The sequence below is a fragment of the Seriola lalandi genome, unplaced genomic scaffold (genome assembly GCF_002814215.2).
Source record: "Seriola lalandi dorsalis isolate HSWRI2012SDOR001 ecotype SW California unplaced genomic scaffold, Sedor1 jcf7180002054548, whole genome shotgun sequence".
NCBI classification, from domain to species: domain Eukaryota; kingdom Metazoa; phylum Chordata; class Actinopteri; order Carangiformes; family Carangidae; genus Seriola; species Seriola lalandi.
This window is the reverse complement of record NW_019525101.1, coordinates 107,466-128,593: the sequence shown is the minus strand read 5'-3', so window position 1 is coordinate 128,593 and position 21,128 is coordinate 107,466. Positions and strand designations below refer to the sequence as shown.

General features: G+C 41.4%; 1 protein-coding gene across 2 annotated transcripts in view; it reads left to right on the top strand.

The window, feature by feature from the left end:
• Nucleotides 1-21,128, top strand: part of LOC111661656 (cGMP-inhibited 3',5'-cyclic phosphodiesterase 3A) — a 73,857-nt gene that overhangs the window by 38,671 nt on the left and 14,058 nt on the right. For both annotated transcript variants that reach the window (XM_087176323.1, XM_023415306.2), the window contains exons 2-5: nt 475-525; nt 9,984-10,244; nt 12,636-12,793; nt 20,660-20,733. In XM_087176323.1, coding sequence (XP_087032449.1) covers nt 475-525; nt 9,984-10,244; nt 12,636-12,793; nt 20,660-20,733 — 544 coding nt within the window. The remainder of the gene's footprint in view (nt 1-474; nt 526-9,983; nt 10,245-12,635; nt 12,794-20,659; nt 20,734-21,128) is intronic.

The window sequence follows — 21,128 nt, the reverse complement described above, 5'->3', positions numbered from 1 at the left end:
TGGGGGGGGGGGGGGTTATGTTGACTTGGCTCTCCTGCAATGTGTTCACCAAAAATCAGTGACAGAGCTGCGCTGATGTATTTGGTGACTCCCAAGAAAGTGGAAAACGGGTTTACAAGGCCTGTGGGAGGACACAGTGGCTGGTAATTAGACAGCGTAAAAATCCTCAACCTCTACCAGCCCCTTAGGCAGTGAATAGGAGCTAAAGTAAACCAAACCTGACTGTGAAATTGCATTAGACGTCTGTGCTTAATGGAAAGTGAAAAAAATAGACAAAACCCATTTTTTGCAATTATGAGCGTTTCCATTCCCCCCACACTTCCTCAGCTCTTTGCATCGCCACTCCTGCTCCTCCTCTTTTCCGCTACAGCGCAGTATATCTCCATTATGGTGTTTTCTGTTTTAGGACACTAACAGAAACAGGATGTGCAGGACTGCGGTTTGAACATGTTTCTGTCTCTTGTTTTCCCACAGATGCTCCCCCGCTCAGAATGGGACCACAAGAGAGGCTCCCGAGGATCACAGGTTAGCACCGTCCACAGAAAAAGAGACACACCAGTAATAACAATAATGATAAACAGCTGACAGGAAAACGCACACACTCACACCTAGGATCTCTGTCAATCGCCTACACACACCTTATAAATGACGCAAATAGCAAAAATCCCACCACTAATAGGGCCTGCTCACCCACTCATTTTAGCCGTGGTTAAACAGCATGTCCAGAGGTGTCACTTCCCACCACAATCCTCGTTGTCCTCTGTTAGTGTAAAGGACGCAGGCCTGTGAGATGGCTGTAAGGCGCTGCACAAGCCATTAAAGGCTGGGGAATTGCAACTAGAAGGACTCGTCACAGGAGACGCAGCTTGTAGACACATACAGCCACAAACCCAGAGATTACCTTTCCCACATTATGGGCGTGAGTGTGTGTGTGTGTGTGTGTGTGTGTGTGTGTGTGTGTGTGTGTGTGTGTGTGTGTTTGGGAATTGATGTATTGAGCAGCTACAGAGCCACAGGGCAGGACAATGCCCTTGGCTTTGCAATGACCATATACAGTATGTGTGTGTTCTGGACTGCATGCTCTCCTATCAGGAGGATATCCTTTAGAAATGAATAGACTGTGTGTCTGTGCTGACAATGTACAGTATGCTTGGGTAGCTACGAATACACCGCAAAGTTATGTTTGGAGGGAAAATTAGGGGATTTTTCATGAATAGTGAGCATAACTGTGCAGTTCAGGATTGGGCTTGAAATCAAATTATACACTGTATAATTTCATATAGTTGTGTATCTGTTCCTCACAGTATCATCCCCTCAGAGTGGAGAAATGTTCAAATAGCGTGTTACTCTTTTGAAATATTGTCCCAGTCTCAAATCAATTTGTTATGTGGGGTTAGTAGGCAAGCACATATTTTTTGATTGATGCATTCCCTAAGCTGCCATTTAAACTCAGTGGTCAGTTCAGTCTTTTTTTATTTGGACTGGTGCTATGCGTTCGTCAGTGGAATCCTGTAACAGTCCAGAGACTGACAGGACGTGTAAGAAGTCGAGGCTTATGTTGGCATCTCTCTCCATCTCGTGGCTGTTTTCCCTCAGCTCGGCTCTCCCCTGCTCTCAGGTTGACGGTCAGAGAGGCTGGTAGCGCTTCCCTGAGCCATGGCACCTCGTAGCGTGCGTAAATCACACACTGGGCTCTTTAGCCAGTGACCAGAGCGCTTGATTGATCTCCACTGTGTTGCGTTCGCCAACATGCGCACATTAGCAGGCTCAATTTCCAAACCGCATCTTTTTTTTCTTTTTTTTCCTGTCCAAAGCTTGTGGTGGATGTTTTAGCTTAGGAATTGACAGTGAAGTTATGTATGGAAAGAGCTATTTAAATATTTGTATTCGACTTGAAAACACATTGGTTTTGGAACATTACCCGTGGAGATTATCGGAGAAAAGAGTGTTTGTAGGCCCGGATCTTGTGACTGTTATTCTAAATTACAGAAAGGCTGGAGGAGTGGCGTGTCAAGCAGACAAGTCCAGACACTGCAGTCATGTTGAAGATTTCTCAAAATCACTGTAGTACTTCAAACATTTCAGATTTGTGTTTCTTAAACTGCGGGTTTGTTAGTTGAAAAAGGTCATTGCCGTTTCTCTGGTTGGTCCTATCATGACAGTGAAGTAATGGGTCCTGTGGCAAGACTAAATTTAAAACATTTAACTACCTGCACTTTTGACTGTCATCTGCCCAGATCATAATTGGATTTGCCACAAATGATACAGAGACCATAGCAATTTTCAAGCTGCTACTTTTTCTGACATGGAACAGTAACATGCCTCTGAGCTGGTGCCATTGCTCTGAGAGAAACTGAGGAACTTGGTTTTATTTATAGTATGCATATTCAGTTCGCAAGATTTTTAAAAACTCATGACTGTGTCCACTGCACTGCTGATGATGGATATATGTTTAACCACTTGCATCATGTGGTAAATCATCGCTCACTCGTCGCTCAGCATAAGCCATCTGTTTTACCTCATGCATCTCTTTTGTTTGCTCTGTTCTTCATTTCTTGCTTCTGCCTCTACCAGTCTGTGTGTCTGTTCCTCTACCTCTGTTTTTTTTTTTTTTTTAATCTTCATTGGCTCCTTTGCTGGAATCAAACACCCTGAAATATGTGGAAGGAAAAACAAGCCTCTGCTTGGAGATGAGATGGCTGCATGTTAGGGGTCAATTGGCCTGACCTTTTCCAGTAAATCTTTAATGAGGCAGTTATTCTTTTTTGTTTTGTTTTGACCACCACCCCCCCACATCCCTCATGTCCCCCACATCCCTCAACACACCCCCCTCTTTTAATAAAATATGTAATAGCATGTAATTGTATCCTGGCTGCAGCTGAGGACCTGGCTCAGCACAGCTTCAGTCTTAGCTGACGGAGGGGTTGTGAGGAGAGTTGGGTCGCGGTGGGGGGGGGGGGGCTGGTTTGGAAGTGCGAAGTGTAACACTGCTGGGCGTAGTTTTGGCTGCAGGAGCTGAGGCAGAGAGCGAGGAGTGTCTCAGTGGAGTTTTGAGTTACGGTTCTGCTGTGATTCACACTGTATCACTGCTCTGTTATTCTAAGTAGAGAACATCACCATCTCCCAGGCTCCTCTTCAACTAATCCATCTCGACAGATGTAATCAGGGCCATTAAACTAACTGCGCTGCCACTGAAATAGAAAACTGCACGGTAATGATTTTTCAAACATGCTGAGAGTTCTGTGTAAATGAAATCAACCTGAGAAAAAATAATGGTTTTAAAAAAATAGTTTCTTGCTCAGCATTTCTCAGAGTGTGAGGCTTTGTGCGTGGGGTTAATTGCAAAGCCAGCACCACAGTGTGTGTATCTCTGTGCCTTAAGTAGAGCCAGAGTTGCTTACATTATTGAAATGTGTTTACTAAGAGAATCAAATACCTTTCTTTCTCTAGTAGGCCCCTGAGGCATCCCAGCTCTCCTCTGGGATACATTATATTCTCACCATTGCACAATTTCAAGAAGCTCACATATCACTGTCATTTTACTAGAGGCTTACGGGACTGTATGTTTATATGAGGGAGTCAAGGGTTAAAAGTGCATGAAGACAACCGTCTCAGAAATCACAAATATGTGACCCTGCTCTCTGTGTATCCCATTAATAATCGTCATTTGACAGAGGGATCTGTCTGTTGTTGTTTGTTGCACCAAATGCACTTCATCTGTCTTCAGCAGAGTTATTGGAAAAAACAAAAAAACATGTGGACACAGCAGGAACATCAACAATCATATTTCCATCGCTCAGCGTTGTTGCGACCATTGATGGCGTTGCTTGAAGTAAACGATGTTTCATATGAGAAATGGAAATTTTGCACATGTATCTGATGTTTAAAGCGACAGGTCTAAAAATAGTGGATGCATGTATAAGCACTAGCATTTAGCAAATATATTTCAACATTATTTATTTTGAACTTCAGGGATGAGTGTAGTTCGATTTAGTCATTCATCAAAAAACACATTGAAAATAAGCTTTTATATAAAATGTTTCAAGTCAATTCTCCATTGAGCTGGTAAAATATCCAGATTAATACAGCACTAAGAATTATTTGTAGATATTATCTGGTCCATTTTTGGTGCACATTACTGCAGCTAAAGCTTCAGACACAGCTGAGTCGGACCTTGAGTACAGAGAGGGACAAACAGCTTTTCACTCTTCAGGAGCGGTCGCTGGTTTGTTTTGACTGGCCCTCGGTTGAGTTTACATGAACTGCTGCGCGGGTGTTAATCTATGGCATGTCTATTGACGTACTCTTCCAAACTGTGTTCACACAGGCAATTAAGAACATTGATCATGTGCACTGTTGTTAGTCATAGTAAAATGTCATAACAGAACGTCCGTGCATGGTTTAGTATGTGAATTGGCTTGTTGAGGAGTCATAAAAACTGTTTATTGATGCTTGTATTCACTTTTATCAAATGCAGCAACAAAAGCTGGAGGCTTGTGAACAGATGTCGCACAGGTTTGTGGTAGTTTTGTGACCGAAGGTGCTGGCACGGGGGCCCGGTTAGGAGTGTGCCTCCTGCCAGTTAAATGCAAAACAATTGGCCACAAAAACACCAAAGGCTGCAAGCAGGAAAAAATCCACACGTTCCAAAAAATACTACAAGGTCACTACAGTAAATCTGTAGCAAAAACAGGCTTCTGCATTTTAAAAATGGAATACATATATTACCCAGCTGTTGAGGTGCCCTTGAGCAAGGTATTAAACTGCTATGAAACTATAGTTTACATTGACTTCCCCAGGAGCACCAGTTCAAATGCTAAAATGCAACATATGTGTGTAGCGTTGTTTTATGACTGTTTCATTTATTTAAAGCACTAGTTTTGCTTTTTTTTTTTTTTTAATTATTTGGTTTGCCGCTGAGAGTTGAGAGATGAAAAGATCAATATCACAGGTAAAAATGAATGAAGCGCTCCAGCCATCTAAAGGTTTGCACAAACAAGATACAGGGTGGTAATTAGTGCGCTTTCAAGGTGCTGTTGGGTGGATTTTGTTACATTTGGACAGAGCCAGCCCAGATGTTTTCCCCTGTCTTCAGTCTGTGTGCTAAGTTAACTGGTTGCGAGTGGTAGCCTCATATTTACCATAAAGACATGTGTGGTATTTCCTTATCTAACTCTCGGCAAGAAAGCAAATAAACATATTTCCTAACATGTCAAAGTATTGCTTCAACACCTTCTCTGTGTTCCTGGGTCAAGATGATAGTTTAGACTTCTTTTCATTGTCCAAAAAGTTTTATAGTTGTGTCCAGCATTTGTAAGAATTATCTACCTATAACCTAAATTTTCGCAGTCATGGTGCCCCAGGGGTAGAGCATGTACCATAAAGGCTCAGTCCTAACTACAGTGGCGCGGGTTCATATCCGACCCGTGGCCCTTTGCTGCATGTCATCCTCTCTCTCCCTGACTTTCCTGTCTGTCTCTCGCTGTGGCTATAAGAATAAAGGCAAAACATGCTCAAAAATATAACTTAAAAAGAAAAACCTCTCAGTCATCCAAAATCAAACATCAAAAGGCAGCATAAATTCACTAGAGCAGCTCATCCAGTGTGCCAGTCATTCATCTGGCTGAATGAAGACTTGTCAGTTTGTCGCTCTCCCAACATGCAGGCCTGCTGCTGCCAGCTGTTTTCATGGCCGCCGTCTGTGTGTATGTTGCCTAGAAAACCAAAGATCGATCCATCTTACTTGGAAACGGAGGAATGATGAATCATTTTCAAAACAAAAAAGTTGTTGTTTGGACGATCAAAGCGACAACTTTTTCTTTTTGCCCTGTAATTTAAGAAAGAAGTAGTTACATATCTCCTCCATGCAGCACTCTGAGGTGCTGGATCCCAGACTAACTCTGAAGAGCGTATTTCTCAGAAAAGTTTCTACAGAGAGGAGGGTGAGCCAGTGGCAGACAGTTGTTGACAGTTCCCAGATGTGAATGTGTGTTAATATGATTGTGGTGTAGGGCAGCAGTAAAAAGAGCTTGTTGAGGAACCATTTGTAATTAAACACATATACAGCCTCTCTGGAAAGTTGAAATACATTGATTTTGATCACAGTGTTTAATGGACTTTACAAACGCAACAGATGCATCCAAGGTAGGAAAATCCGCCATCATACTTCCAGAGAAATATTAAGAATTTTGAAACACACCATCATAACATCTGTCCAACAGCTCTTTCCTGCGATACTCACAGCGCTGTTTCCCAGACAGGGGTCACTGTGTGGGGCTCGTGTGAGAAGATGAAGCCTGCTGCTGCAGAGGTGGCCATGGCTGATGAATGAAACTGATCATCTAACCTGACAGGAAGTGCTTATATAACCTAATGATATTACGTAACTTATTCTCAGTTTGATCCATTACAGGATGTCCATTGATGATTCTAAGGTTTTCAGGAACACCAGGAGGTAACTTGCAGCCAAGACTCCGTCTTTAAGGGATACATAAAACCTTGAGCCAGGGTCATTGTTCAGCGCTTTACATTCTTTATCTTTCCCTGCAGTCAGCTTTGTTTAACAGCTCAACGCTCTAACTCTTCATCACACAAAAACCCTGTAGAGAAGTTCAGAGAGACGATTTTTAAAGGTAGATACTTTAACATCACATTCTTTCTAATGCAGGATGTAATGGCTTGTATATTGTAGCAAACAGGTATTGCTACTTTTTCAACAAGAATAGGACGCACTCAGCGGAAGCAAGAGCCCCACTGTGTCCAGAAGTGCACATCTCAATTGCTACCCATGCACCTGGAGCCTTTTGGGCATTAAGTGGATTGTTCGCAGTTCAAAATCCAACCCAACACATTCATCATTCCCCCCCCTTTTACGGCCACCTAGGACCTGTTTTCAAGTTAGTCAAGCTTAGTGACACAATTCTCATCCTCAGCAAAGTGTGTTTGAATGCTCAGGATGATGCCCTTTGTATTTGTTTATGCGCCAGTGTCACTGTCTATTTTCGTGTCAGCCTTTGTTAATGGTACTTATGTTTTTACTTGGCTGTGTGAGAACTAGGGCTAAGGTTTTTTGAAGTTGAAGATGACGTTGTGTGTGCACGCACATGTACTTGGACATGCTCAGACCCACTGAGCATCACTCTCGTGTCTGTCCAGCCAGATGTTCTCCAGCAGCCATATTCTCCTTTAACCTCTGTTTAGCAAACTCCTAAATCAGCCTGTAAATGAGCTGAGAGACAGGTGTTTACATCTCATCCTCCCAGCATGCATTAGAGCAAAGTATAGGAAAGAGGGGAGGGGGAAGTAGAGGAGATGATGCAGAGGAGGGGAGCACAATAGTCATCTGTCCAGTAATGTTCCATTAGACGTCCCACGGGATGTCTTCAATAGGAAAATTATATAAATACAGTGACTTATCTGATATGACTGGGAAAATAAAATACAAAACCTTCATTGTTTGCCCCAAGTGAAAGGTGAGGTGTTCACACGTGCTGTTCAAGTCACCCTCTCGCCACTTAGCCAGTGTAAACAGAATAATTCTGGGTGCCTGGCAGCTGGTGTCAAAGTGAATGGGACATTGGGGGAGAAAAATCTGATAACATTCTTTGGGGAAAACAGGGAATCCGTGGGCTTATTAGATAAATTCTGCTGGCAGCCAAGACTGACCTGTGTTTAGTTGTGGTTGCTCAACTGCTCTAGGCACAGCAATTAGGAGTGGGTTGTGAACTTTTCACTTTACCCTGTGAAAACAAGGCCGGCTCACACTACATTGGTGCCTTCAAAGCTGCGGGGCAGATGCTCAGGAACAGACGAGGGCTTTTGGCCGTCTGAGAGGTCAGGAGCGAGGAAGTCAAAGGTCGGATTCTTGCTGAGACATTGCTAATGAGTCCATTCATTAAGCATCAAGTAATCACAGCTGTGCTGAACATGTTTCAGCCTGATGTTGTTGTTGAGATCTTTACAAGGCTGCTAGTATGTCAACTCCTACTACTGTGGAGAACCACTCCCTGCTCCTCCTCGTGCGTTTGCTTTCTCTGAGCGAAAAGCAGCCATATAAGGTATAGAATGAAACCTTTGATGTGCTGTAAGGGTTGTAAGTGTGCATGTTTGTGTGTGCGTAGCTTGGTGTGATACCACAACTATAATAGACTTTATGAAGCTGGGCAGAATCCCAGTCTGACACTATGATTGAATAGAGATCCTGTAATAGTGGTCCAAAATCAATTGTCTATTGTTTTATTTTCATATTGTTGTTATTGTTGTTGGGTATTGTCTACCGTTATCATTTGTTTAATTTTGCGCCATGTGAGCTAAGTGCACCTTTGAAACATGATTTGGTTATGGCTGTGAGCGCGGCCAATGTCCTCATATAAAACATTCTTTATTATCATGGGACAAAGATCCTCTCCGATGTTAATTTTTGTGCTTTACAATTGACCTCCCACATTATATTTGCATGCAAACTGCGGCAGCTTTCAAATCAGTCTTTGTTGTATCTGTTGTAGTTGTTGCTGTGATATTTTATGAGTGAAGAAAGAACAGTGGTGAAAGAAGTATCCAGGTTACATATGGCAAAGTGATGATAATCAATGACAAGTACAAATCCTGCCTCAAGAATTCTTCATAAAGTGCATTAGAATTATCAACAAAATGTAAGTACACTCAAAAGTAAAAGTACTCATTGTGCAGGCAGAATCGTCCGCATCAGTGTTATGATTTCATTTATTATGATATTTGACCATTATGTATTACTGATACATTAATGGGTAATTTGCATTTAAAGAGAAAAGCTGTCCTTCTCCGCTTGTTTCCTGTGCACATCGAATCACAGTCAGTATCACCGAAGAGTGCAGTTAGTTTTGGTGAGAAATGTGTTCTGTTGCACCTGTAACCACAGCTGACAATGACGTCACCCTGGAGTATACGTCTATATCACTGCAGCAAGTTGAGAGGTTAAACCAGTGGAAGTCAGCAAAAACAAGATTTGAGCTGCTATTAAGTTGCTCTTTAGTGCTGAAGCTAGTCGGTTAACCCAATGCTAACTATTTTGTACATTGTTGTGTAATTGAATGTACTGAATAGACGTGTCATGTTTTACTGCTGTAGAGAAATAAGCCATATAAAGTAGCATTAAATTAAAATACGTGCATCTTGCATCTTTCTGTCTGCCTTTGCGAAGAGGAATAATCTTGGCAAATGAAATACACTTGGCAATGAGATGTCTCTCCAAAATGTTGACGTCATACAGTTCAGGTGGAATCTCAACTCTGTTTTTTTTACCACTCTGGTGCAGCGAAACGTGCTGTAAATACTACACTGATATATTATCACCTTAAAAACTGTGATGGCAAACGTGTTAACTAAAAAGCTGCCTGTTTACACATCGAATAGACACAGAATAACATTTGTATTCATTTGAAATTGCGTTTTGGTGATTTTGATGTAAATCCATTATTGATTGCACCCAACTCCTGAGGATAATATGTGGCTCTCAAGCTGCTAAATGCTCCACTGTGTTCACTAGCTAATCACTAACTTTGACAAACTGAGGTTTGGTGCTGGGCAGGTATGAGTTTATCAGAGATTTCAGTCACTGAAAACAGCTGCAGCCACAAATAACACTGATGAGAGCAGTGACACTAATACTAGTATGACCCATTGTTTACATAAAAATATTGGTTGGTGCAACTTTAACTTGAGAACAAACACCTCAGAATTGCACTTAACAGTAGTATTCGAGTACATTTAATAAGTTGATTTCAACCAGTGAGAAAGATAAAGTTGTTAATGCAAAAACATAAACTACTGTATAACTTCAGCATAGTTGGACTCTGTAGGATAAACAACACAAGTTATGCCAATGTTACCAATGTCACAGGATAGCTGCTGACATAGTTCAGACCTAGCCATTAGCATCAAGCCACATAAGCTGCAGCAGCAGTGATGTTTAATTCTTGTTTCTCTGTCTCCCTCTCACCCCACAGTCATCAGGCACCACTGTCATGGTGGACATAGCAGTGATGGGAGAAGCTCATGGACTAATCACAGACCTGCTGGCTGACCCCTCCCTGCCCCCCAACACCTGCACCTCACTGCGGGCCGTCAGCAACCTCCTAACCACCCAGCTCACCTTCCAGCCGCTGCACCGGCCACGCCCTGCTCCCCTGCTTAACCCCGGCGATGCCTACACCTGCTCCGACTCAGAGGAGGGACCTGAGAAAGGAGAGAAGACATCCATCCACAAGGTAAAGAGATGAATGAAGCCCAGGTGTCATGATTTACAATGTACTGGTAAGATGTGCAGCACAAGGAAGCCTACATGAAAGTGGGGATGTTTCACTCAAATATCAAAAGTCAGGATAGTTAATCAAAAGTAGTCAAGGCCCAGACACAAAACAATTTTATTTGGAAACGGCTGAAGTAATCCTTAGATGGAAATGCTGCCCACCTTATTAAGGCCAAATGATTTATACACCACACAACGCTCCTCACACATGTTAATCTTTTAGCCCATGTTTCAGCTAATGAGTGTTTCCTGCTCTCAGAGCTTTTAGCATCAAATGAAGGAGAGTATTTTCATAGAGTTGAGCGAAGAAAAATAGAGCACGTCTACTGCTCGGAGCACTGTTCTCTCTTTCATAGCCACAGCTGTGTCAACATGACAGATGTGCAGAGCCAGACAGTGTGTGTGTGTGTGTGTGTGTGTGTGTGTGTATGTGTGTGTGTGTGTGTGTGTGTGTGTGTGTGTGTGTGAATCGAGTAGAAGAGAAGAGGCAACATGAAGGTGAGCACATCTTTCAAAGGGTAACAAAGAGGGGATGAAACTGGCCCCCCACAGCTGTGGATACAGCTATTCATCTGAGGAGGATACCTATTCCTGGCTGAGTTGGAAGTTGGTGTGTGGTCGACGGCTGCCATGCCATCTCTGCCAGTCTGACAGGTGTATTTTTACTTCGGCTGAACTTTTGTAAAAGTAGCTAAGACAAACTGGGCCTGTGGAGTGGCCAGCGAGGCTGCACTCATTACAACTCCCCGGAGACGACGTGCCCAGCTCTAACTGCCCGTGAGGAGAATAGCAGTGGGAGTGAAGGCGGTTAGTGGAGGAGTGGAAAGCCCTGTGCTTGCTTTTCTGCCTGCTGGCTAAGAGTTTGATGTCCATCGTGGTGCATACTGATGCCTTTCAAGCACTTCTCCAAAACTCATTCATTGTCCAGCACAGGGCACATTCTCTGTGCTGCAGAAATGACATTGCTGTACAAACATGCAATGCTGTACGATCAAAAAACATGAATGAGAAAACACACAAGTATCTGTAAAGTGTTTGAAGTTACATTGAGTTCACTTTCCTCATTTAAACAGATATAGAAATAAATTAAATATTTCTACTTTAAATTTGAATCAACATTGGCAGCAGCTGTAATTTTTTATTTATTTCATTTTTTTGTGAGGATGGCCTGGTTTTGCCAGGCAACTGCCGATGGTGATGTGTGTGTGTTTCTGTGTCACGGTTGCTTCTGCTTTTGGTGTGTGTCTCCAGGGCTTTTATTAAAGAATGGAACAATGGAGCTGCAAAGTCATACTACAGTTCAAATATTCACATATATACACCCAGTTTTAGCATACTCTGAACAAAACATATTGTAATACATTTTTTATCGCACCATCATATGCAGGATTTTTTGGGGGGGGAACCTTGCTCTGTGGATCTGCATATATGCAGCTTTGTGGTGCATAAATGTGTAATGGCTTGATCTGTGTGTGTGCACTGATTGTGGGGGGCTTTTTTGTATGTGTGTTAATCTGCAACTGAATTCAGCACATTTTAATATCAAAATCATTTTCTGTCTTTATTGGGCTTAAATTAAAGGTCATGGTTATGGAGCCAAAGTGAATGTAAGTCAGTGAAATGTCCCCCAGAGTGACCTAAACCAACACCCTTGTTGTGTGAGTACGAGTGTGTGTGCATGCACTCAGTATATGACGCCTCTCTGTGAATGGGCTCATTCAGGATTCTGAGGCGATCTTTACTAGGTCACCCTGCAGAAGACTGAGAGAGAGAGAGAGCCTGCCATGTTTATAGCGCTGCTGTGCCAAGCTGCTGCATGGCACCGAACAGATGGAGGCATCACGAGGGCACAGGCCACTGGGAATCCCAGAGAAAGAGCAAAGAAAAGACAGATATGAATCTGTGCAATGCAATACTGACATTGCATCTAATATTGTAGCATTCCCGGCACAGCTGCCTGCCAATGTCCTCCAGTCAGTGATGGCCGCGGTATTGATTCTCTGTGATGAAGTGAAAAACAAAAATGTCCAATCAAGAAAGATTTTCCAAGTTATATCATCTGCATCATTTGTTTCATCTCGGGCAGATGCAGGAAAAACAACTGTCCCATCTAGATGATCCATTTGACTGGAGACAAAGTGAATAAGCGTTTACTTTATCTTACAGGTGGGAGTGCTCTTAGAGCTTTTATCTAAATGCAAACACAATTACAGCCATGTTTTTTTTTTGACTCCCGCACTTAACCATGGGTGAAGATTGTCTTCATTTCCAATACAGTGATGAGAAGGGTTTTCCAGTAGTGGTAACTGTGTGTGTATATATTTTCTTGTGTCTGTGTGTGTGTGTGCAGCGTCTGAGGCGAAGTCTCCACCCTGGTCTTCTGAGGAGGATCTCCTCCACGTGGACCACCACCACCTCTGCCACAGGCCTGCCCACCATCGAGCCCGGGCCTGTCCGAAGAGACCGCAGCGCCAGCATCAAACCGTACCATGAAACACTCACCTGCAGGTACCTGAGCAACAGCCCAGCACATATCTCCTCTTTCCTCAGCCCCTTACTTTTGTTCAAGTTGTAGATTTAGCAAATGCAGCCCCAGCTTCACTTTATTGTTTGCTTGCTGTATAATATCTATGTTTGAAGCAAAGCCCTAGATTTTCGTGTTTCACTACTAATTAGGACCTACACTGCAACATTGTGCTATAGTTATATATGAATGTGTTACAAACGCTTACAATCGATGCCACAGCATGACACATCTCTCTGAATGTCATGAGATGTAGTCCCAGCAGTGTGGCTGTAGTTCTACCAAAGACAGCAGTGTGAGTGAACAGTAATGGCACAGCAGATTGGAGAAGGATGTGTGTGCAAAAGGAGCCAGAATGGAAATATGCCCCACAGGCAAAAGCATTAACCTGAATAACTAAGACACACATGAACTCTGAGCACATTAGTGCTGAAGATGAGGCATGAGGCCTACACAGAAGGATCATGGTTGTATCATGGTTTTATGTAGATGTTTTGAAGATTTTTGAGCATTTTTGAAGGGAAAGGTGTTGTGGGATAGAGAGGGTTGCAGGCTATGTGCGAGTGCTAATGAGTGTCTATGTGCATGTGAGCGTGTATGTATGTGGTGGGGTTTGTGCCTGGATGAATTTGGTTTAGTAAAAACTGTTTAGAAAAGCTGACAGTTGCACTGTGTTCAGACAGGATTGAAACAGATGCAGTGAGTCAGTAGAAATATAAAGACATGACGGTCACACATTCTTGAAAACACAACAAATAACTGTGTTTGTTTCTGCTGTTTTTTTTTTATTTTGCTAGTAAATCACACTGATGGATTAAATCTTGAATAAACACAGAGACTTAATTTATTAGAGTTGCTGTGATTACTAAGTGAACTATCTCAGCATAATTTACTGCGATCAGTCCAGAGATTGTATTCTTTACAATTACTTTATGATTACTGTGACGTTATGTTTTCATAATCCCAGAGCAGCTCAGGGGAAATAATGTTTTTTATGAATTTCAAAGAGGTAGAAACTGGAGATTCAGCTTGGAAATTTTCAGCTGTGCATGTTTGCGTGTACTTCAGTATGAGTTATCATGCATGCAATGTTTTTGTGATGCGGATGCACAAACAGTCCAGACAGCACGTGCTCCCTGACTTTAAAATATTAACTATGCCTCAACAAGAAAGAGTCTCTTCATGTTTCATCTATTTTATTCAGCTTCTCCCCTGTTGAGTTACTGTCATGGGCACAAAAGGCAAGGTAGATGTGTGTGCTGTGCCAAACCAACGGGTGCAGTTAGGAAATAGTGTGTGTGTGTGTGTGTGTGTGTGTGTGTGGTTGTTTTTCAAAGTTAATTTCATTTTCAAATGTTGCATAAGAACATTTGTCTGATCTCTAAACTGAAGCTTAATTATTCATGTGTAGAAGAATTTAAGAAAACATGTCTGGTGTCTGACTGAAAGATGCAGTGAAAACAACCGTCTTGGATTCAAATAATACAGTTTGAACCGACGATAACCTTTGTGTTGCTCAGTGGCATTTGTTTGTGACTTTGTGTGCACACATACAAAAGAACAACAGATGTATCTGATTTCTTCCTCTCTGTATTTTCACTATAAGCTTTATGTCTGGAGCTTGAGATTTGAATCAGCTTGCTCATGTATTTACTGGACCAGTCAGCAAACGTTTAGATAAAAACTTTTACATCTAAAACGCAAGGTGTTTTAGATGTAAAATGAGGCGTGACTCTGCAGCTGCATGGCCTATTTCCCACCTCAGATTAATATGGAAACTAATTTAGGTGGATAGGTTTGGAGAAATTCAATGTTTCCAAAAGAGTTGCCATGTTTTTCTGTTATTTTTATCTTTTTTGTTTAGAAATTAGAAGCGAATACCAGTCACAGGGCACCAAGTGGTACGTTTGTCCAATCAGGTGTACAGAGGGTTTATGTTATGAAGGCTACTGTCTTAATGAGTATAGTTGGTACAGTTGATATATCTATACAGTTTATTTGAAATGCCTCAAGTTCATTCAGTTGCTAGTGAAAGAATCTGTGAATTTTAGTTGTGTGTAAGTAGACTATTGTTGAGAAGATTTGTTTCATGAAGCTATTCATTTATAATGGCTTTACTGTAAAACTGAACTGTTCCCATAAAAACATGTGGCTCTTGTCTAAGGTAATTGTTTAAGCCAAGCCGCCTGGACAAACTAAGTAGCCAGCCAGACATTGTCTGCAGCTCGTGTTATAGACACACCTACAGTATCTGCTCAGATTAAAGGTGCAGTCATTCTTCCGTTGGTTTTTACCTTATTGGCACGTATAAGGGTTTCTTTCTAAATACTCATTAAAAAGGGCAGATCAGTGAGCTGCTGCATCCATCAGAACAGATCATGTAACACAGGAGCAAAACCAGCTTCAGTATCTGCACAATGTAATAATCTCAGCTTCTGTTAAAGTAATGTGCATGAAATATGAACTGACCCTTCTGCACAAATCTGGCCGGCCAAAAGTATGTGGACACATCTGTCCCCTCCTTTTTGAGCACTTTTGGCAAATCCTAATTTCACTACATGTAGTGATAATTTACACACTACGTTGCATCCAACTTTGTGGTAAACATTTGGGGAAGCATGACGCTGCCCAAACTGCACAAAGTGAGGTCCATAAAGATATTGTTGTAGAGTGTGAGGGGTTCTGGGTTTCCCTGCACAGAAACCTGACCTTAACCGCATCAAACACCATTTGGATGAATTTGAATGCCGACTTATCGCGCAACACAGTGCCCAAACTCACTAATGCTCCTGTGGCTGAATGGGAGAAAATCCCAGTAGTGTGGAAAGCTAAGCCAGAGGAGTGGTGGCTCATACAGTAGCGGATTCATGCTCATGGATTCTTTGAATGAGATGTTTAACAATAACATGCTTGTCATGTTCAGGTGTTTGATCATCTACCCTTATAAAATCAGAAACTAAATATTTCTGTGAGACTGTGTACATGTGACCTGCTGTAGAGGACGAACTTCTCAGTCTTGCATAGCAAATTGTGAAAAAATCTTCATATTATCAATGTGTGCACGGTGTACATTCTTTGTTGACCACTAAGAAAACACATCACTTGTGGATTCTGGTTCCCAAAACCTCCTTGAAGGGTAGACATGCTTTTGAAACAGCTCTGTGTGACATGAACACACTCATACAAATGATATATGTAGGTAAAATTCTAAGATAAAATTGTGTTTTTGATTATTTATTAAATTCTGAACAATTAAATATAGATAACATGTGTAACTCATAAACTTGTTGCAAATTTTTGTTCAGAGAGGGGTCTGCAACACACTCTGGGGACAACGCAACTGTTACACTGTGTATCTGCTGGTTGATAAAAAATCAGTTTGGTTTGGTTCGGTTGTCCAAATACTCAAACAACAAAAAAGACACATTTAATAGACCATGGGACCTGGACAGAACCTGGACATGTAGAGACAAACATTTAAAAAAGATGAAATAAAACAAATTATAAATTGCATTTTGCACAAACTGAGGCACGATACAGGATAAAAATACTAAAAGTTAATATAATTTATCTCCGTAGTGGTCTGAATCTTGATGACAAAACAAAGACTTCTGCTTAAGTGAAAGTTGTGACATGCAGATTTAATCACAGTCGGTCTTTTACTCATTATACAAATAATGCTAAAGTATTCATACAGTCTGTTCATATTTTAATATTGACCAAATACACTGATCTACAACTAATGTCTTAATCCAGCCCTGAGTTATAAATTATATTGTTTACTTCACCGAGTGAGGCACTCAGGCACAAAAAAAAAAATCCCACACACGGTTTTGTTTTGTGTTGAGTCCTTTGAGGAACTGTTTGTGCTGCGTCTGTCAGTGGCTTGTTTGGGCCTGTTTCAGACAGTGTGATACTTGAACAAGTTCTGTAAATGTAAGCACACTGAGCAGCTTCTGTACACAAAGCCATGTCGCCTGGTCTTCAAGCTCAGCCCAGCCCAGCGGCAGGCCCCAGCTATGGCCACTTATGGTGGTGTGAGTATAAACAAACACCTGGGCCTCTCCCCAGTCACCAGAACCCCACAATTAACACACACATAGACACACACACACACACACACACACACACACGCTTAGACACACTGTCACAGCTGCTTCTTCTGGCACGGATAATACAGAAACAATTGGAGAGAACAGAGAGTCTCTGGGTTTAGTTTACTGCAGCTGAGAGGGCTCTCTTCTGTCTAACACTTCATTTAAATGTTGTTTTTCTGAAATGAGAAAGAGAGCTGCTGAGGCCTTAAACAGGGCCCATGCCTAAAGACTACTACTCACTGTTGCTGGGATCAAACCTGTGATGATCTCTTAGCAAATGGCAATGTGCCAACACATTATCTCTCCAGTAGGCCTTAACAGAGCAATCATAAGTTTTAGGGGAGTAGAAGTGTGCTTTGTAATTTATGTACTGTAACCTGCATTTGTCTGTGTTATCCCTGTTGAGTCCCGGCCAAGACAGCAGGAACATACAAATTTATTTACAGATCAAACAAAACACCAATAACCATTCCTGGTATGTAATGAGTCCTCTCAGAAAAGTGAGAGACAGAGATTTTTGGGGAAGAGGGGAAGGAGGGAGAGAACACATGAAGGGGAGGTTGGGAGAAAATGAACACATGGCTTCAATTGCCTTCTCTCTGCTCCATCATCAAATCTGTACAATCTTAATTAGGACATTAGGCTTCTCTTTTTTCTCCCTCCTTTTTCCATCATGTCAGCTCTCAGTGACGTACAGTGTTAAGAAGGAATAACACCAACTTCAAAGCTACAATATCGGATTTTTATCGGACAGACCCTGTAAAAAAAGGGGCCGATTGAATACCTTCCATTTCCCTCGGCCCCAGCCACTGTGCTGTTATCTTCTTCACGTCATCTGGCTCGAGACTAGGTAGATTACTGGAAGCAGAAATAATGGCTGCTGTGTTTATCGTGGCTTGGACACTGTCCGTTTGGGCTCTGAACCAAAGGTAATCTGTCAACCTGCTGTGAGTGGTTGAGTATAAAATCTGGGAGTAAACTGCAGCAGAGGGGGAAGCAGGCAGAAACCAGTCCAGAGATTATTACATGGCTCGAAACATTAAGATAAGCAGCATAGGTGGAGGAGAGGCGGCGGGGCTGTTCTCAGAAAAAGCAGACAATGTGGCAATTTATACAGTATTTTCCTATTGAGGGATAATTAACTTGATTAAGGTTCATACTTAGGGGAAGAATGCCAAGGTGCGTTTGTTTTAGAGTTTGTGAGAACAGGAGAGACTTTCCACTCCAGAGACAGACTCGCAACCGACTGTTGTGCAACACTTGGACTATTCTTTTTTGAATTATGTATAACCAGGAAACCTATTTTGACCTTTGACTTTTGCGATTTTAGTTTAGTAAAAAGTCACACAAAGCTCCCCTGACCCATGAAATTATGTTCACTTACCACTAATTCACAACAAATTTTACAGCAGCAATAGATTCAGAAAAAAAGCTGATTTCATTTTATATCAACATAATGAGGAAACATTTATTTACTTAATACAAGTATCAAAGAACTTTTCTGGAGCTGAAAAGATTAGTCAATTAATCAACTAATTAATTAATTAAACAAAGAATTTCTGACCAATAATCAACCAAATGATTAATTGATTAATTGAGAAAATATTTTGCTAATAATTTATTCATCCATGATGAAATAATCACTAGTTACAACTCTAAATTTAAAAAATGCACTCTAAATTAAAAGAAATACGGTATCTGCTTGTAGCCACTAAAGTATAGTTAGTGTTATCATGGTTGCACTCACAGCACTTGGTTAAAGCTGAATTTTAGTTGTATGATGATAATAATAATAATTAAAAAAAACTCCACACTGACCACTATTTTTTCCTAATCTTAACCCAAGTGGGTTTGTTGCCTAAACCTAACCACACTTCTGGATGCAGGATGTTTCCCTCACAAACATATTTGCAGGCAGCAGTTACCTTCTTCCCAAAAGTATCATGCAAAACAAATGATGATGTCATCTCTAGGAGACAGGGTTGAAACAAAAACATACAGACATGTGTATTTCATCCTCATACTGTTGGTATAGCACAGAGTCACAGTTAAACCACTGTAACTACACTTCAGAAGTTTTTTTGTGATAAAAGCAGAATCACTTTCTACCTGACTGACAGATTCCTCAAGTGAAAATGGTCGCCCTTCTTATTTACATTCTGTGTTGAAGCCTCAATGTTAGTAGCTGAGGTTATTCTGCTGCATTAGCAAGAATAGGAAGAATGTCTGCCAGTTCTTCAACTTTCATTAAAAGTAAACCTTTTAAGCCAAGTACTGCTGCCTGCCCAGACCCCCCTGACAATAATGTAGTAACTGTTCGCCCGCCAAACTATCAAACTATTTTATATTCCACACCTGCTAGGCATTACACACAGTGGTCCGACCTGGCCGTGCAAACACAACAGAACTTCCTTTGTTGGGGCCTCAGGTCCATTAGGTAGGGTGGGTACAGCTCGAAAGTGTTCAAGAAACAATTTATCAGAAGGAGATAGACACACTACAGGCCTTTGTGCTCCCTGTGACACCATGCTCTAACGGCAGGCATTTCCTGCTCCGAGAAGGCAGGTTTTACAACATTTAGGGAGAGGTATTTTAATTGGAACCACCTACAGCCTGACAGTGGCCTCAGTGGAGAAACATGGAAAAGCTGTTGAGAGCAGCTCGGGAGGCTCCCCGTGGTGTCACGCAGCTAACTAACCAGCACAGGCCAGCTCAAGGCTCTTTCTGTAAAAGATAATATTTGTTGTTTGATTTATAAGCCAGTCAGTTAATGTGAATATTTTCATCTGTCTCTGAGGTTGTGGTGAGCAGCACGCTGTTCCTGTGGCTGACACTCGCCTGTCATAAATCTCAAAGAGGGTGGGCTCAATTGCTAATGAGTCATTTATAACAGCACCAGTACCAGCAACTGTTTCACATTTGTTTGGTTGTGTATTCCCATTGCATTGTGTTAATGTTTGCATCCATTAAGTCCATTAATGTGAATTTTTCTTGAAGCATCTGTAGAACGTCTGCCTCATGTGGGGACAGCGCAGTAGGAATCCCATTAAGGTTTTTTGTTTTTTTCTTGACAACTTCGGCCGACTGGTTAGACATCAAAGACAGCTGTAGTGAATGGCGTTAGTCCCAATTCTTCAGTGCAGTGACAGACACCAGGGGCTTGCACATTTTGTTTTCTCTAAGCAAACATACATGTACTGGTCTGCATTTTTCCCCCCAGTGTTTTTATTTAAACATTTTGTGTTGATTTTGAGGTATGGACTGGTTTTTAACTCCCTGCTCTGCCAACCAAAACCAGCTTTGTAGAATATGACATGACAAACACCAAACTTACTCACAAAATCTTTCATTTCATATTATTAACTAGAAAACATTTTCTTGCATTGACAGTATATGTTGGGATACACGTTTGGATCCAAATCTCAGAGCAGAAGATAAAATCGATCCTGATAGGATGTTGTTTTTTGACATTTAACTGACTCTTTCAGTGTGGAGCCTGTGGCATAAGATTGAACATTTAATTCTTTAAAAATCATTGAAATTGATTAATTCTGACACATATATATATATATATATATATATATATATATATATATATATATATATGCGGTAGTTGAAGAATCAACACAGCACCAGCTGCAAATATCACAGTATGACAACAGGGAATGTCATATGCTGTGGAGTTGAAACATATAAGAAACATATCCTCCTTTGTGCTTTATCTCTAACTTCTAAAACTCCTCTTCTCTACAGCTGTGGGAGACCATACATCAAACTGAGCCATGGGGAGGGCTCTATAGACAAGGGAGACAGGATACCACGGTCAGGTATGCTCTCAGTCGTTCTAACACTACCACCACTGTCTCCGTGCAGCATGAGAAGAGTGGTTTTGGGCATACATACTGTATCACAGTGTTTTCCTTCCCCTCTGACCCTGCATCCATTACAATGTGCTGATATTGGAGCCTAATATATACAGTATATATATATATATACAGTATAGTACAGACAGTATTCTGTCTGTACTATACTGTATAGGTGCATAAAACCCCAAACAAAGAAATGACTGTCCCAAGTTTTGTCTGTTTTGTTTTGGTGCTGTAGTGCAAATACAAGCAGGTATTTCCAATGTAGCTTGCATGTCTGGATCTCTTCTTTTCTTTGGTTCTCCATTCATACTTCAGGATAATAATCCTTTTCAGCTAAAGGTTCATCAGATTTT